The 14,790-nt window shown below is 39.8% G+C and overlaps 1 protein-coding gene across 3 annotated transcripts in view; it reads right to left on the bottom strand.

Annotated features, from left to right (window-relative positions):
• Positions 1-5,974: 5,974 nt before the first annotated feature.
• shank2b (SH3 and multiple ankyrin repeat domains 2b) overlaps positions 5,975-14,790 on the bottom strand; it is a 179,663-nt gene continuing 170,847 nt past the window's right edge. For 2 of the 3 annotated variants that reach the window (XM_061887717.1, XM_061887718.1), the window contains one exon: positions 5,975-9,671. In XM_061887717.1, the coding sequence (XP_061743701.1) occupies positions 9,140-9,671 (532 nt within the window). In that variant the 3' untranslated portion in view covers positions 5,975-9,139. The remainder of the gene's footprint in view (positions 9,672-14,790) is intronic. The other variant, XM_061887719.1, reaches the window with a different exon arrangement.

Below are 14,790 nucleotides of genomic sequence, written 5' to 3'. Positions count from 1 at the left end.
ATGTGGCTTGGATGGCATCCTATGTACCACAGATGTGTAAGATGTGGCTTGGATGGCCTCCTATGTACCACAGATGTGTAAGATGTGGCTTGGATGGCCTCCTATGTACCACAGATGTGTAAGATGTGGCTTGGATGGCCTCCTATGTACCACAGATGTGTAAGATGTGGCTTGGATGGCCTCCTATGTACCACAGATGTGTAAGATGTGGCTTGGATGGCATCCTATGTACCACAAATGTGTAAGATGTGGCTTGGATGGCATCCTATGTACCACAGATGTGTAAGATGTGGCTTGGATGGCATCCTATGTACCACAGATGTGTAAGATGTGGCTTGGATGGCATCCTATGTACCACAAATGTGTAAGATGTGGCTTGGATGGCATCCTATGTACCACAGATGTGCAAGATGTGGCTTGGATGGCATCCTATGTACCACAGATGTGCAAGATGTGGCTTGGATGGCATCCTATGTACCACAGATGTGCAAGATGTGGCTTGGATGGCATCCTATGTACCACAGATGTGCAAGATGTGGCTTGGATGGCATCCTATGTACCACGGATGTGTAAGATGTGGCTTGGATGGCATCCTATGTACCACAAATGTGTAAGATGTGGCTTGGATGGCATCCTATGTACCACAAATGTGCAAGATGTGGCTTGGATGGCATCCTATGTACCACAGATGTGCAAGATGTGGCTTGGATGGCATCCTATGTACCACAGATGTGCAAGATGTGGCTTGGATGGCATCCTATGTACCACGGATGTGTAAGATGTGGCTTGGATGGCATCCTATGTACCACAGATGTGTAAGATGTGGCTTGGATGGCATCCTATGTACCACAAATGTGTAAGATGTGGCTTGGATGGCATCCTATGTACCACAGATGTGTAAGATGTGGCTTGGATGGCCTCCTATGTACCACAGATGTGTAAGATGTGGCTTGGATGGCATCCTATGTACCACAAATGTGTAAGATGTGGCTTGGATGGCATCCTATGTACCACAAATGTGTAAGATGTGGCTTGGATGGCATCCTATGTACCACAGATGTGTAAGATGTGGCTTGGATGGCATCCTATGTACCACAGATGTGTAAGATGTGGCTTGGATGGCATCCTATGTACCACAGATGTGTAAGATGTGGCTTGGATGGCATCCTATGTACCACAAATGTGTAAGATGTGGCTTGGATGGCATCCTATGTACCACAGATGTGTAAGATGTGGCTTGGATGGCATCCTATGTACCACAGATGTGTAAGATGTGGCTTGGATGGCATCCTATGTACCACAAATGTGTAAGATGTGGCTTGGATGGCATCCTATGTACCACAGATGTGTAAGATGCACTAATGCACCCCCATACCATCACACATGCTGGCTTTTACACTTTGCACATGGAACAGTCCGAATGGTTCTTTTCCTCTTTGGTCCTGAGGACATGATGTCCACAGTTTTAAAAAGCAATCTTAAATGTGGACTCTTTGGACCACAGAACACTTTGCATTGGTCCATCTTGGACAAACTCGGGCCTAGTGTTTCTGGATGTTGTTGATAAATGGCTTTTACTTTGCATTTTTGAGTTTTAACTTGCACTTACAGATGTAGTGAATAACTGCGGTTACTGACAGTGGTTTTCTGAAGTGTTCCTGAGCCCATGTGCTGATATCCTTTACACACTGATGTCTGGTTTTTATATATTACCGTCTGAGGGATCGAAGGTCAAGGGCATTCAAAGTTGCCGCTTACGTGCAGTGATTTCTCCAGATCCTCTGAACCTTGTGGTGACATTACGGAACTTTGATGGTGAAATCCCTAAATTCCTTGCAATAGCTGGTTGAGAAATGTTGTTCTTAAACTGTTGGACAATTTGCTCACGCATTTGTCGACAAAGTGGTGACCCTCAGCTCGTCCTTGTCTGTGAAAGACTGAGCATTTCATGGAAGCTGCTTTTATAGCCAATCATGGCACACACCTGTTCCCAATTAGCCTGTTCACCTGTGCAATTTTATAAATAAGTGTTAGATGAGCATTCCTCAACTTTCTCAGTATTTTTGCCACCTGTGGCAGCTTTTAATAAACATGTTGCAGGCCTCAAATTCCAAAGGAGCTAATATAAGCAAAAAATAAAGTTTACAAGTTCAAAGGTGAAGTATTTTGTCTTTGCAGTCTATTCAATTGAATTTAAGTTGAAAAGGATTTGCAAATCATTGTATTCTCTTTTTATTTACCATTTACACAAGGAGCCAACTTGGCTGGTTTTGTGTTTTGTATTTGGGCAGCGACAGAGTTTCAAAAACCAAAATGTATTCAAAATAAAAACGACAATTGGTTCCTTTCTTCACGCATATTTTGGCTGACGACAAATTTGAGAAAGTAAAAAGACAAAAATCTCATTTCCATTGCAGAGGACGCTTGCTCTCGGGGATGTACAAACTAGGAAGGATGGTAAAGGGTAAAGTCCATCCACATAGTCTTTACCTTTCTGAAAATGGGCCCCAAAAGTCATTTAGTTGCATAAATAGGCTTTAGCTGGCTAACATTTGTTTGCCCTTGTTGGCCACCGTACTTTTCTTCAAACTGCAGCAAGTCAGAATAGGAGCTTTTTCTGTCCTGTGTTTGAAGGTCAAGAGTGTTTTTCACCACGTTTACATATTTTGATGGGAGATTTGACCAAGATCTGCCAAACTTCTCCAGAATATTCCTCATTCTGCCGCCATGCATTTGCTTTGTGGTCAGTAATCTTGAAGCTTTGGTGAGCAGGTGACCAGTGTTTTCCCAGCAGACACAAGACTTTAAAACAACGTTGCAAACTTCAGGTGAACAGGTGACCAGTGTTTTCCCAGCAGACACAAGACTTTAAAACAACGTTGCAAACTTCTGAGGTTGAGCAGTTGAAACATCATGTTGAAACAATATGCTTTTGACAACATTTCATCAATGTTGGGTTCTGACGTTGATTTGAATGTAGAATTTTGGTCATTTCCGACCAAAATTCTCCAACACGAATACAAGGTTGAGACAAAGTACTTAGAGAGGACGTTTGTTCAATGTCAGCTTGTGGCCTTGATATGACCAATGAAATGTGGCAATTTCCCAACCAACAGTTTGGATCCATCATTGTCCCGATTGGAAATCCAAGTATTTTGCCCCGTTGTTTCAAAGTCAGGTTTAAAGGACTAGTTTGTATGTTGTATCAATGTCTCGTCGTGTTTTCTGTGTTTGAGCGCTCCCAATTGTAGTTCCAGCCACACGTCGCTGGTTGTATTCCCCTGCTGTCACACTTGCACGTGCAGTGAATGTGCCAGCTGTGATGAGCTGGACATCCTGTCTCCTGCACAAGTGAAGCTGGGATAGGCTCCAGCCCCGGCAAATCCCAAAGGGACAAGAGGTAGAAAGTGGATAGATGGATGTACTTAGAGTGGTGGTCAAGCAAGCAAGCGTCTGTTGTCAAAGCGTTTTCACCTTTCTCGAAGAAAAATGCCCTCCGCTTGCGTTGTTTTCGGCTGTTGGACCCCAAAAGGGACACGCGGTAGAAAATGGATGGATGGATGGAACAGTTCAAATCACACAAATAATACACTTTTTGTCAGACTTCCTGAAGAAAGCCAAAAGGGTGCAAGATTTTACGAAGCAATGATGAGAAACGTTGAAGTGAACTCTTCATTAAAGGTTTGTTAGAAATACTTTCAAGGTTTAGTATTTTCCACTTCTGGTCTGTGTTGTGACTCGGAGGAGTTAGAAATACTTTTAAGGTTTAGTATTTTCCACTTCTGGTCTGTGTTGTGACTCGGAGGAGTTAGAAATACTTTCAAGGTTTAGTATTTTCCACTTCTGGTCTGAGTTGTGACTCGGAGAAGCACATATCTGAGGAGTAGCTCGTCACTTCAACCAATCACCAAACACCAACATGTTTTAGAGAGTAGGAACTAAAATGCTTCTAGCATCTGAGGACCAAAGCAACATGTTCTGGACTCAGTGAGCAGTGGGCAGGAATGTCCCGACGACCACGGCTGTCGTTGGACTTCAGTTTGGCCGTGTGACCCTTCAAAAAATGATGGACGCATCTCTTGTCCTCTGCTTGGATTTCATGTCATCTCAGCTTCTTTCAACCAAATGACCAGTGGCGGGTTTAATGCTGCCTCATGTGAACCACAGCACAGTGCGATACGGCACAAAGCATCGTCGTCGCCCCAGACTGGTTTTACAAACCCTGTTTCCATATGAGTTGGGAAATGGTGTTAGATGTAAATATAAACAGAATACAATGATTTGCAAATCCTTTTCAAGCCATATTCAGTTGAATATGCTACAAAGACAACATATTTCATGTTCAAACTCATAAACATTTTTTTTGCAAATAATAATTAACTTATAATTTCTTGGCTGCAACACGTGCCAAAGTAGTTGGGAAAGGGCATGTTCACCACTGTGTTACATCACCTTTTCTTTTAACAACACTCAATAAACATTTGGGAACTGAGGAAACTAATTGTTGAAGCTTTGAAAGTGGAATTCTTTCCCATTCTTGTTTTATGTAGAGCTTCAGTCCTTCAACAGTCCGGGGTCTCCGCTGTCCTATTTTACGCTTCATAATGCGCCACACATTTTCCATGGGAGACAGATCTGGACTGCAGGCGGGCCAGGAAAGTACCCGCACTCTTTTACGACGAAGCCACGCTGTTGTAACACGTGCTGAATGTGGCTTGGCATTGTCTGGCTGAAATAAGCAGGGGCGTCCATGAAAAAGATGGCGCTTAGATGGCAGTATATGTTGTTCCAAAAGCTGTATGTACCTTTCAGCATTAATGGTGCCTTCACAGATGTGTAAGTTACCCATGCCTTGGGAACTAATGCACCCCCATACCATCACACATGTGTAAGTTACCCATGTCTTGGGCACTAATACACCCCCATACCATCACACATGTGTAAGTTACCCATGCCTTGGGCACTAATGCACCCCCATACCATCACACATGTGTAAGTTACCCATGCCTTGGGCACTAATACACCCCCATACCATCACACATGTGTAAGTTACCCATGCCTTGGGCACTAATGCACCCCCATACCATCACACATGTGTAAGTTACCCATGCCTTGGGCACTAATGCACCCCCATACCATCACACATGCTGACTTTTACACTTTGTGTCGATAACAGTCGATGTCGAATATTTCCAAAAACAATTTTAAATGTGGACTCGTCAGACCACAGAACACTTTTCCACTTTGCATCAGTCCATCTTAGGTGATCTCAGGCCCAGAGAAGCCGGCGGCGTTTCTGGATGTTGTTGATAAATGGCTTTCGCTTTGCATAGTACAGCTTTAACTTGCACTTACAGATGTAGTGACAAACTGTATTTAATGACAGTGGTTTTCTGAATGGTTCTTGAGCCCATGTGGTGATATCCTTTAGAGATTGATGTCGCTTTTTGATACAGTGCTGTCTGAGAGATGGAAGGTCACGGTCATTCAATGTTGGTTTCCGGCCATGCTGCTTACGTGGAGTGATTTCTCCAGATTCTCTGAACCTTTTGATGATATTATGGAGCGTAGATGTTGAAATCCCTAAATTTCTTGCAATGTCACTTTGAGAAAGGTTGTTCTTAAACTGTTTGACTATTTGCTCACGCAGTTGTGGACAAAGGGGTGTACCTCGCCCCATCCTTTCTTGTGAAAGACTGAGGAAGCTGCTTTTATAGCCAATCATGGCACCCACCTGTTCCCAATTAGCCTGCACACCTGTGGGATGTTCCAAATAAGTGTTTGATGAGCATTCCTCAACTTTATCAGTATTTATTGCCACCTTTCCCAACTTCTTTGTTGCTGGCATCTAATTCTAAAGTTAATGATTATTTGCAAAAAAAACATGTTTATGAGTTTGAACATGAAATATGTTGTCTTTGTAGCATATTCAACTGAATATGGCTTGAAAAGGATTTGCAAATCATTGTATTCTGTTTATATTTACATCTAACACCATTTCTCAACTCATATGGAAACGGGGTTTGTACATTTGTGAAAGCGTTAGAAGACAATAAACTTTGTGGGGGTTTTGCAGTTTTCTTTGACATACTCGACCAATTACCACGAATGAAAGACAAGAGTAAATAAAACCCCAGCATTATATTATATTATTATATATCATTGTGGGCAAAAGAAAACAAATATTAAGAAATAAATAATTCTGTGAAATATTGACAGTAATGCATATTGAAAATGTAATCATGGTTAACCTTGAAGCAACCACGCAGGTTTTTCACAGTTTTCACCACTTTTGTTGTGTAGAATGTTGTCAAGCACATCAGACTGTTCGACGTGTCCAGGAACGCGACCGCTGGCTAATCTTTCACATCACTACAAATAATATTTTTCTGATAACACAAAACTCCCAATCTTAGCTGGCATACAATATATTTGTAATTGTAAACAAAATCCCACAGCAAACTTAACACACGCTGAAAAGTCACTTTCAGTCGGACACAACAACTTCTTCTTTGGCAATATTTCTTCTGAGGGGGGAAACAAATCCCATTTTCAGCATCACAAGTTTGTTATAAGACACAAAACTTTACAATCCTACTAAGTATAGCTTATAATAAGTTTTAATTGCTAAAAGAAAAAGCTGAAATATAATGTCTTACCGTAATAAATCTTAAAAAGACTATTTTGGCAGATGGTTTTTGCTCATTACAAGCAAAAATAATTTTGAGCAATTTCTTTAACTGTTTTTGAGAGGGGCATTTTTTCCATTGTAGCGATCGATTCTATCGCATAATTCGATGTTATTTTTTCATATCTGCTTTTAGCAATAATGTCCAGGCTGCTTGTTTGCTGCACAGATTGTTTTGCTTGACCACCACCAAAGTCACATGACTGAATGAAGAGAACAGCTGCCTTTGCCAAGCGTCCCTTGGGAAAACTACAATGTCACGTACTTCGAAAGAAACGTACTGACACGTAATAGTTTGTAGAATGTCAATACAATTCATGCTTTAAACCATATTTTTATGGCCGAATAACTCAACAGAATTCACCAAAACTTTTCTTGTGGTTGAGGGTTCCTTTGATTCCTGGTCAAACCTCGACTCAAGTTAAGTGAAATCATGCTGTGATTCAAGTTAAGTGAAATCATGCTGTGATTCTCTCGCTCTGATGACCTCCAACCACACAAACAGCCCAACTTCTCACATCTACAGTCGACTACTTGCACATTCCTTGATAATCTATTCTTTAAATCTACCATGCTTTACAACCTGACGACACTTCTATCACGTTCTGATTGTTGTATTTCAATCACGTTTTGATTGTTGTATTTCAATCACGTTTTGATTGTTGTATTTCAATCACGTTTTGATTGTTGTATTTCAATCACGTTTTGATTGTTGTATTTCAATCACGTTTTGATTGTTGTATTTCAATCACGTTTTGATTGTTGTATTTCAATCACGTTTTGATTGTTGTATTTCAATCACGTTTTGATTGTTGTATTTCAATCACGTTTTGATTGTTGTATTTCAATCACGTTTTGATTGTTGTATTTCAATCACGTTTTGATTGTTGTATTTCAATCCCCAGCAGTCGTCTCTCACAACAAATTCCTAATAAACTCTGTCACTGTCCAAACACTTCTTGTCCTCACTGTTGGAGGCCGTATTTACCCTATTTTTCAGAGTATAAGTCGCACCGGTCAAAAATGCTCAATAAAGAAGTAAAAAACATATATAAGTCGCACTGGAGTATAAGTCGCATTTTTTGGGGGAAATTTATTTGCTAAAATCCAACAGCAAGAATAGACATTTGAAAGGCAATTTAAAATAAATCAAGAATAGTGAAGAACAGGCTGAATAAGTGTAGGTTATATGAGGCATAAATAACCAGGAAATGATCCATTTTAATAACTACGCCAGTAGCATATAGCATATAGCAGTTAGCATCCCATGACCCACAATGCACTTCTGCCATGACCCCACCCGCACAATTCTTATTGGTTGACGTGTGTGTGACCATTGCTGACATTTTCTTCCTCTCTTATGCAAATGAGATAAATAATATTATTTAATATTTTACGGTAATGTGTTAATAATTTCACAAATAAGTCGCACCCCCGGCCAAACTATGAAAAAAACTGCGACTCATAGTCCGAAAAATATGGTAGCTTCCATACAATCTGATATGTACTTTGCTTTGTTTTTAGCATGCATCTCCTTTTCTTGCCCTCAATACATCAAAATATTCCTTCAAGTGCAATTCTTCAAATAATGATCTCAACTTTGAGTCAGCGAGGTCAGCACAGTTTTGTCCTGTTTGACCTGCTGATGTTGAAGGGGGGGGCATTGGTGTTGAAAAAGTACTTTCTCCGTAGGGAGGCCAACACACACACACACACACACACACACGCAAGCACACACACACACACACACATTTGTGAAGTAGGGCCCAAGATAAGACAAGGTGTCCTGCAGTGAACAATCTGATGTGGTCTTCTCAGGATGAACTGCCGCCATGTTTTGGTGGGCCACCTTGAAATGTGCACTTCCTTCCTTCCTTCCTTCCTTCCTTCCTCAAGCCACATTTGCCGTGTGTGTATTCATGTTTGGTGTGCACACATTTGTGAAGACCTCGCACCTCCATTAGTGTGCGTGCCACAAGACGAGGTTTCCTACAGCTAGCATTGGTTGACAAAAGGAGGTGAAAAGCAAAAAGTGTTTGTCTACAACTTTAGATGCACTCAGAAATATAACTCCGGTAGGACTCTAGTGAAGAAATATTATTCTCTGAACAAATTCTAGCAAAGATAGAAAAGGAACAAATCCCAGCTCAGCTGGTTTTCAGGCAGCCGCCCACGGGCCACACGGAGAAGGTCTTCAGTATTCCAAAAGTGTAGCTGGGTAAGTAAGCCCCAGTCCAGGTGCGAAACCAATTATTTCCACGTATTTGAGGACAGGCAATATTCCAATCGTCCAAAGATGGGAGGCAGACCTGACGGCAGTGTTGGGATGGAGGAGAAGAAAAAGCAAAAGACAGCATCGACTTCCAGAACCGGAGCCGCTGCGGTCTGAAGACTTGGGTCGAAAGCAGACCTCCCGCTCCCGTGCCGGCGCTCCTTGTGTGACCCCCGCCCTTATCTGTCCTGCAGCAGCTTGAGGGCCCTCTCGATGTTCATGCGGTGCCCCACCCTGGTGACCCCCAGATCTATCAGGTCCTCCTTCTGTAAGGAGGGCAGGTGTGCGCCCTCAATCTCATTGTCCAGGAAAGCATCCCTGTGCTCCCCCAGGTTGAGGCTCTCCAGCCAGTCAGCCACGTCGTACTTGTTCCACACTTCCACGGGCTTGGAAACGAAGGGCTTCCCCGACGCCGCCACCGCCTGCATGAGAGTCAGTGGCGATGGAGAACGCGAGCTGCCGCTTCCGCCGCAGGAGGAGCTCAGGCTGTAGCCCCCGCTGCTGCCCATGGGGGGGGTGGGCAGTCCGAAGACGTCGGTGAGGGTGGGGGAGACCGAGGGAGGCAGTGAAGAACAGGGAGTGAGAGAGGAGGCGGAGTCTGGAGGGCTGCAGGGGTGTGTCTGAGAAGGAAGGCTGCTCGGAGGCGTGGACATGAAGGTGGCGGCGTTGGCGCTGGCGTTGCCGTGCGTGCCTGAGTCTTCAGTTGTGGGCCTGAAGGAGAAGAAAGGGGACCTGTTACTACCCCAGGATTTTTGGACATAAAAAACACGGACTTCTCAAGACGATGTACATTTTAGAAGATTTTGAAAATCAGTTGTGAGAAAGCTGTGGTATATTTTTTTTAAGATGATGTAATGCGCCTAAAAGACCAGCAGGTGGAAGTATATACAAACTGATGCTTGGCTGGACGCTTTCACCCCGCTAGTGATTCTGTGTGAGGTGAAATAATACATTTGACACAGTCACACATTCATGTATTTGTCTAAAGAGTGTTGCAAAAAGTGAAATAATACATTTGACACAGTCACACATTCATGTATTTGTCTAAAGAGTGTTGCAAGAAGTGAAATAATACATTTGACACAGTCACACATTCATGTATTTGTCTAAAGAGTGTTGCAAGAAGTGAAATAATACATTTGACACAGTCACACATTCATGTATTTGTCTAAAGAATGTTGCAAGAAGTGAAATAATACATTTGACACAGTCACACATTCATGTATTTGTCTAAAGAATGTTGCAAGAAGTGAAATAATACATTTGACACAGTCACACATTCATGTATTTGTCTAAAGAATGTTGCAAGAAGTGAAATAATACATTTGACACAGTCACACATTCATGTATTTGTCTAAAGAATGTTGCAAGAAGTGAAATAATACATTTGACACAGTCACACATTCATGTATTTGTCTAAAGAATGTTGCAAGAAGTGAAATAATACATTTGACACAGTCACACATTCATGTATTTGTCTAAAGAATGTTGCAAGAAGTGAAATAATACATTTGACACAGTCACACATTCATGTATTTGTCTAAAGAATGTTGCAAGAAGTGAAATAATACATTTGACACAGTCACACATTCATGTATTTGTCTAAAGAGTGTTGCAAGAAGTGAAATAATACATTTGACACAGTCACACATTCATGTATTTGTCTAAAGAATGTTGCAAGAAGTGAAATAATACATTTGACACAGTCACACATTCATGTATTTGTCTAAAGAGTGTTGCAAGAAGTGAAATAATACATTTGACACAGTCACACATTCATGTATTTGTCTAAAGAATGTTGCAAGAAGTGAAATAATACATTTGACACAGTCACACATTCATGTATTTGTCTAAAGAGTGTTGCAAGAAGTGAAATAATACATTTGACACAGTCACACATTCATGTATTTGTCTAAAGAATGTTGCAAGAAGTGAAATAATACATTTGACACAGTCACACATTCATGTATTTGTCTAAAGAGTGTTGCAAGAAGTGAAATAATACATTTGACACAGTCACACATTCATGTATTTGTCTAAAGAATGTTGCAAGAAGTGAAATAATACATTTGACACAGTCACACATTCATGTATTTGTCTAAAGAATGTTGCAAGAAGTGAAATAATACATTTGACACAGTCACACATTCATGTATTTGTCTAAAGAATGTTGCAAGAAGTGAAATAATACATTTGACACAGTCACACATTCATGTATTTGTCTAAAGAATGTTGCAAGAAGTGAAATAATACATTTGACACAGTCACACATTCATGTATTTGTCTAAAGAATGTTGCAAGAAGTGAAATAATACATTTGACACAGTCACACATTCATGTATTTGTCTAAAGAGTGTTGCAAGAAGTGAAATAATACATTTGACACAGTCACACATTCATGTATTTGTCTAAAGAATGTTGCAAGAAGTGAAATAATACATTTGACACAGTCACACATTCATGTATTTGTCTAAAGAATGTTGCAAGAAGTGAAATAATACATTTGACACAGTCACACATTCATGTATTTGTCTAAAGAATGTTGCAAGAAGTGAAATAATACATTTGACACAGTCACACATTCATGTATTTGTCTAAAGAGTGTTGCAAGAAGTGAAATAATACATTTGACACAGTCACACATTCATGTATTTGTCTAAAGAATGTTGCAAGAAGTGAAATAATACATTTGACACAGTCACACATTCATGTATTTGTCTAAAGAATGTTGCAAGAAGTGAAATAATACATTTGACACAGTCACACATTCATGTATTTGTCTAAAGAATGTTGCAAGAAGTGAAATAATACATTTGACACAGTCACACATTCATGTATTTGTCTAAAGAATGTTGCAAGAAGTGAAATAATACATTTGACACAGTCACACATTCATGTATTTGTCTAAAGAATGTTGCAAGAAGTGAAATAATACATTTGACACAGTCACACATTCATGTATTTGTCTAAAGAGTGTTGCAAGAAGTGAAATAATACATTTGACACAGTCACACATTCATGTATTTGTCTAAAGAATGTTGCAAGAAGTGAAATAATACATTTGACACAGTCACACATTCATGTATTTGTCTAAAGAATGTTGCAAGAAGTGAAATAATACATTTGACACAGTCACACATTCATGTATTTGTCTAAAGAATGTTGCAAGAAGTGAAATAATACATTTGACACAGTCACACATTCATGTATTTGTCTAAAGAGTGTTGCAAGAAGTGAAATAATACATTTGACACAGTCACACATTCATGTATTTGTCTAAAGAATGTTGCAAGAAGTGAAATAATACATTTGACACAGTCACACATTCATGTATTTGTCTAAAGAATGTTGCAAGAAGTGAAATAATACATTTGACACAGTCACACATTCATGTATTTGTCTAAAGAATGTTGCAAGAAGTGAAATAATACATTTGACACAGTCACACATTCATGTATTTGTCTAAAGAATGTTGCAAGAAGTGAAATAATACATTTGACACAGTCACACATTCATGTATTTGTCTAAAGAATGTTGCAAGAAGTGAAATAATACATTTGACACAGTCACACATTCATGTATTTGTCTAAAGAGTGTTGCAAGAAGTGAAATAATACATTTGACACAGTCACACATTCATGTATTTGTCTAAAGAATGTTGCAAGAAGTGAAATAATACATTTGACACAGTCACACATTCATGTATTTGTCTAAAGAGTGTTGCAAGAAGTGAAATAATACATTTGACACAGTCACACATTCATGTATTTGTCTAAAGAATGTTGCAAGAAGTGAAATAATACATTTGACACAGTCACACATTCATGTATTTGTCTAAAGAGTGTTGCAAGAAGTGAAATAATACATTTGACACAGTCACACATTCATGTATTTGTCTAAAGAGTGTTGCAAGAAGTGAAATAATACATTTGACACAGTCACACATTCATGTATTTGTCTAAAGAATGTTGCAAGAAGTGAAATAATACATTTGACACAGTCACACATTCATGTATTTGTCTAAAGAATGTTGCAAGAAGTGAAATAATACATTTGACACAGTCACACATTCATGTATTTGTCTAAAGAATGTTGCAAGAAGTGAAATAATACATTTGACACAGTCACACATTCATGTATTTGTCTAAAGAATGTTGCAAGAAGTGAAATAATACATTTGACACAGTCACACATTCATGTATTTGTCTAAAGAATGTTGCAAGAAGTGAAATAATACATTTGACACAGTCACACATTCATGTATTTGTCTAAAGAGTGTTGCAAGAAGTGAAATAATACATTTGACACAGTCACACATTCATGTATTTGTCTAAAGAATGTTGCAAGAAGTGAAATAATACATTTGACACAGTCACACATTCATGTATTTGTCTAAAGAATGTTGCAAGAAGTGAAATAATACATTTGACACAGTCACACATTCATGTATTTGTCTAAAGAGTGTTGCAAGAAGTGAAATAATACATTTGACACAGTCACACATTCATGTATTTGTCTAAAGAATGTTGCAAGAAGTGAAATAATACATTTGACACAGTCACACATTCATGTATTTGTCTAAAGAATGTTGCAAGAAGTGAAATAATACATTTGACACAGTCACACATTCATGTATTTGTCTAAAGAATGTTGCAAGAAGTGAAATAATACATTTGACACAGTCACACATTCATGTATTTGTCTAAAGAATGTTGCAAGAAGTGAAATAATACATTTGACACAGTCACACATTCATGTATTTGTCTAAAGAATGTTGCAAGAAGTGAAATAATACATTTGACACAGTCACACATTCATGTATTTGTCTAAAGAATGTTGCAAGAAGTGAAATAATACATTTGACACAGTCACACATTCATGTATTTGTCTAAAGAGTGTTGCAAGAAGTGAAATAATACATTTGACACAGTCACACATTCATGTATTTGTCTAAAGAGTGTTGCAAGAAGTGAAATAATACATTTGACACAGTCACACATTCATGTATTTGTCTAAAGAATGTTGCAAGGAAGCAGAGTGTTTAGAGAAAAAGAAAAGAAAGAAAGGCAGGACATGCAGAATGTGTCCATGGCCGCCGTTCTGGGAATTGTGGCTTTTCTTGTTCAACTAAAGGCCTTTCAACACAAAAAGGTAATAATGTACAGTAAAGATGTGCACATAAAGCATACAATGCACAGCATAATAATATGCTGGCACTCCACTCTCAACTACTTACATTCCAGTCTTGAAACTTGCAGCGAGTTAAAGACGAGTCAATAAATGATCATAAATGGTTTCTGGACTTCCACCAGACAAGCGGTGAGGATTATGGAGATGCGGCTTAGAAGAAGGCCTGCATCGTCTTGGACTTTTACTCTGAGCAGCTTTAGCAGGAGATGGGCAGTGTTGGCAGATGTCACCAGGAGACAAGCAACCAGGAGACAAGCAACCAGGAGACAAGCAAGCAGGAGACAAGCAACCAGGAGACAAGCAAGCAGGAGACAAGCAACCAGGAGACAAGCAACCAGGAGACAAGCAAGCAGGAGACAAGCAAGCAGGAGACAAGCAACCAGGAGACAAGCAACCAGGAGACAAACAACCAGGAGACAAGCAACCAGGACACAAGCAACCAGGAGACAAGCAAGCAGGAGACAAGCAACCAGGAGACAAGCAAGCAGGAGACAAGCAAGCAGGAGACAAGCAACCAGGAGACAAGCAACCAGGAGACAAGCAACCAGGAGACAAGCAACCAGGAGACAAGCAAGCAGGAGACAAGCAAGCAGGAGACAAGCAACCAGGAGACAAGCAAGCAGGAGACAAGCAAGCAGGA

The sequence above is a fragment of the Nerophis ophidion genome, linkage group LG25 (genome assembly GCF_033978795.1).
Source record: "Nerophis ophidion isolate RoL-2023_Sa linkage group LG25, RoL_Noph_v1.0, whole genome shotgun sequence".
Classification (NCBI taxonomy): Eukaryota; Metazoa; Chordata; class Actinopteri; order Syngnathiformes; family Syngnathidae; genus Nerophis; species Nerophis ophidion.
The sequence above is the reverse complement of the archived record's forward strand: the minus strand, read 5'-3'. Positions and strand labels throughout refer to the sequence as shown.